Source organism: Austrofundulus limnaeus, unplaced genomic scaffold (genome assembly GCF_001266775.1).
Source record: "Austrofundulus limnaeus strain Quisiro unplaced genomic scaffold, Austrofundulus_limnaeus-1.0 Scaffold81, whole genome shotgun sequence".
NCBI lineage: Eukaryota > Metazoa > Chordata > Actinopteri > Cyprinodontiformes > Rivulidae > Austrofundulus > Austrofundulus limnaeus.
The window spans coordinates 682,201-685,753 of NW_013952483.1; the positions used below are offsets into that span (position 1 = coordinate 682,201).

General features: G+C 36.8%; 1 protein-coding gene across 1 annotated transcript in view; it reads right to left on the reverse strand.

Moving 5' to 3' along the window:
- The window catches only part of epha3 (eph receptor A3), a gene marked incomplete in the record, with an annotated part of 93,976 nt that overhangs the window by 12,942 nt on the left and 77,481 nt on the right, over nucleotides 1–3,553 (reverse strand). The window contains 2 exon segments of the mRNA XM_014011503.1: nucleotides 1,772–1,965; nucleotides 2,691–2,840. Coding sequence (XP_013866957.1) covers nucleotides 1,772–1,965; nucleotides 2,691–2,840 — 344 coding nt within the window.

Sequence of the window (3,553 nt, forward strand, 5' to 3'; positions counted from 1 at the left end):
ATACTTTTTCCCTGTGCCATTCCACATTATTACAAATAACTTCATTTCTGGACATTTATGGTTTGATTTCTTTGTATGTATGGATCACTTGGGTTGTGACCAACATCTGAGAAAATTTCATATCATTAGCACCTCTAGTAAAATATTTACTGAGAAAAATGGTGACGTGTTCAACACCTTTTTTTACCCGCTCAATATCCGCCTGGATCATGGTGTTTGCAAATGTACATTGTGGAATTGAACATGTTGATATGAACTTTATTCATCCTAGTTGCTGTCTTTCATTATATCTTAAATAAATACAAAATAATAAAAACTACAATGTTACATTCTAATGAAAGCTAAAGATTAGTTTGCAGCACTGACCACACACATGATTCAAAATTACTACTTAAACAGAATAAGCTGAGTTATAACAGTTTGACTATAATCACACTTCATTTACTTTAAGAACAAAACAATATTTAAAACAATATAAATATGATGTATATGTTTTAGACTCTTTGTAAACAATTTGGACTGTGACATCTTGGTCCAATATCATTCCCTGACAACCAACCTTGGCCCAATGACCCCACTCTTCCCCTGTCTACATGCAGAGATTGTAAACTATGACCAGGTCCCACATCCCAAGACTCCAGATGCTCGACTCTGGTCGCAGGCTTTGGTCTGGGTTTAAGTAGAGGGGTGGGGGGTGGGGTGCATTAGCCAGCTTGGACAGCCCTGAGACAAACGAGGTGTTTTGAGCCGAGTGCAGCTGCTCCCGCTGTGCAACTGCCGCTGTCACCACACACACAAACCTACACACACACACATATCCGCACACAGAGCTCTAATAAATCACCACACAGGACTCAGTTGGCCAGGCTGTGCTCACCCAGTGTTAAAAGCCAATCAAGAAAATTACATGCAAACTCCAAGGGACCTATTTTCACTTTCTTAAGAAATCATTAGTCAATGTTATGAGCTCTGACATCTCCATAATACCATTGCCGTCTGTTGCAGACCCAACGGCCATTTCCCTCCCTGCCCAGAACTGACAACTGTACATGTGCTGCCCTGCTTCCCCGCAGCCCCTTGGGAGAATGTGGTCCCAACAAARGAGATGGGCCCATGAGAGGAAAAAAGGAAAATAATAAAAAAATAAAGTGAAAACAAGGAAGAAAAAAATAGTGAGTATACTATACTATTACACATCACAAGTAGTGCCTTGAAAAAATAGTTAAAAATAAACTAATAATAATAATAATAATAATAATAATAATAATAATAATAATAATAATGATGATAAAGGAAATAAATGCTTGAGTTTTTGGGTATGCATATAACTAAAGATGGAACACAAAGATAATCCCTTTTCATCAACTGTTTCACACAATCTGTTCTTTTTTATGCTTGATCAGTTATGATAAATCGAACTTCATACATGAACGAAAMTGGAACTGCAATTAAAACATTCAAGCCTTGTGATCACAGTGTACAATGTATCATGACTAGAAAAGAGCCAAAGCTGCTGTATATTTAATTTAGTACAGTATGACATCATCTGTTAGCCTGAAAACCAAAAACCAAACAAGATAACTTATTATTACTTAAAAAAAATATTTTTCAAAATAAAGCTTTCACTTTGTTTTTGCTCAAAATAATTCCCAAAGAATCAGTTGCTTTTCAAGCTCTAAACCAACATATCCGGGCACATCGCATTGTGCTTGTTTACTTTCTTCAGTTTTGTCAATCCACAACAACACAATGAAAGATTCAGTGTCCCTACCTGGACGTAGTGTTTGCTGTGATTTTGAGGCTGCCAGGGTTGCGGATGAGTTTATCAAGAATGCTGACGATCTGTTCGAACTTTGGCCGATTATTTCGCTCTTTCTGCCAGCAGTCCAACATCAGCTGGTAGAGCATGGCAGGGCAGTCCATAGGCGGAGGTAGGCGGTAACCCTCATCTACAGCTTTGATTACCTACATACAGAACCAGACAATAATAAAGTCAGTTTTACTTTTATTTTGTTTTCAAATATAATCATCAGATTTATGCAGAGAGCAGAACTCTATAGCTCGCTAGCAGCCTCGCACCGAGGACCTATCCACGTCATCATTTACCCAGAATGCTTTGCGTGTAATTAAAATGGCCCCGTCTGTGTAATATATTTTTAAACTTTTAGTTTAAAAATGATAAAAACTGAACATCCTACAGCATTTTTACAGTCTTTATTTTACAGTTAAAATATATGTTTATTAATTAAAGTCTAATGTTACAACTAATCGTAGATCCCTTTAAAAAGTATGTGGATTTCATGGACTCAAAATGTTTATAAAGGAACTGTGCAAAACAAATTAATAAATTTGTAAGATGATTTTTTTAAGTTCTAGGATGCTACTTCAGCCAATAAATAAATAAATAAATAAATAAATAAATAAATAAATAAATTGCAAGTCTGCTGAAGCATAAAGACAATCCATTTATCTTTTTTTCTCCTTTCCTGAAAGTAAGCTAAGCATTTAATTAGTTGCTGATGATTCATTCTGCTTTGCACAAGCTTCTCTGATTGTAAAGGAATCCTTCATCCTACCAATGAAACCTCTGCAAAGCTGCCAGCACCCTGGGTGCACAATAGCAGCTCTTCCACTGAAAGGAAGTTTAGTGTCTACCCTCTCACAAAGAATGGCAAATTGGCAACACTCACATCCTGATTGGACATCTCCCAGTATGGCCGTTCCCCATATGACATCACCTCCCAGAGCACAATGCCATAACTCCAGGCATCACTGGCTGATGTAAACTTCCTGTAGGCTATGGCCTCTGGGGCCGTCCACCGGATGGGAATCTTTCCTCCCTGAGAGAAGTTAGAGAAAGATTAACTGAATTAGTCAACCAGTCAATGAAGATAGGTTAAATTTCTTACAGTAAATAACGTAATCCTGCTATCATTTACCTTGAAGAATTAACAATTGCAGATAAATAATACTACATCTGAAATATTCATTTAAAAAAATATTTGTATAGTTTGTGTTATCCGGCAAAGTTACAAGCTAAAATCCAGTTATGCTCCACAGCTTGAATGTTTGTATTAAAATTCCAGATCTAAATTGTTCCAAAAATGTTGTTCAAGTGCTCGAGTTCAATTAGAATATATTAGCGTCACCAGAGAGAAAGGAAAACACATAACTCCCATTTTAAACCAATGTTTCCTGTGTGACTTCTTACTGTGTGGCAAAAATGTGTTATTCCAACTGACAAGCAGGACAAATTAAGAAAATAGAGTTAAAGGAACGAGGCTGACAGCAGCCAAAGCTAACGGAGAGACTGGCCAAGTCGGTCATTTTTAGCCTCAGACTCTGCAGAAAGCTCTATTGCTATTTAACTTTCTTATACTGACTGATGTCTATGGGAACTTTAAGAGGCAAATGTGACTATAAAACACGCAAACAGAGAAATGGTTGCACAAATTATTTGTAGTGCACTGGCAAAGATACACAAACTGACAGCTTCCCACACTTACTTCAAAATGTGCAAAAATAAAATCACACACAGTGCATGTATATATAT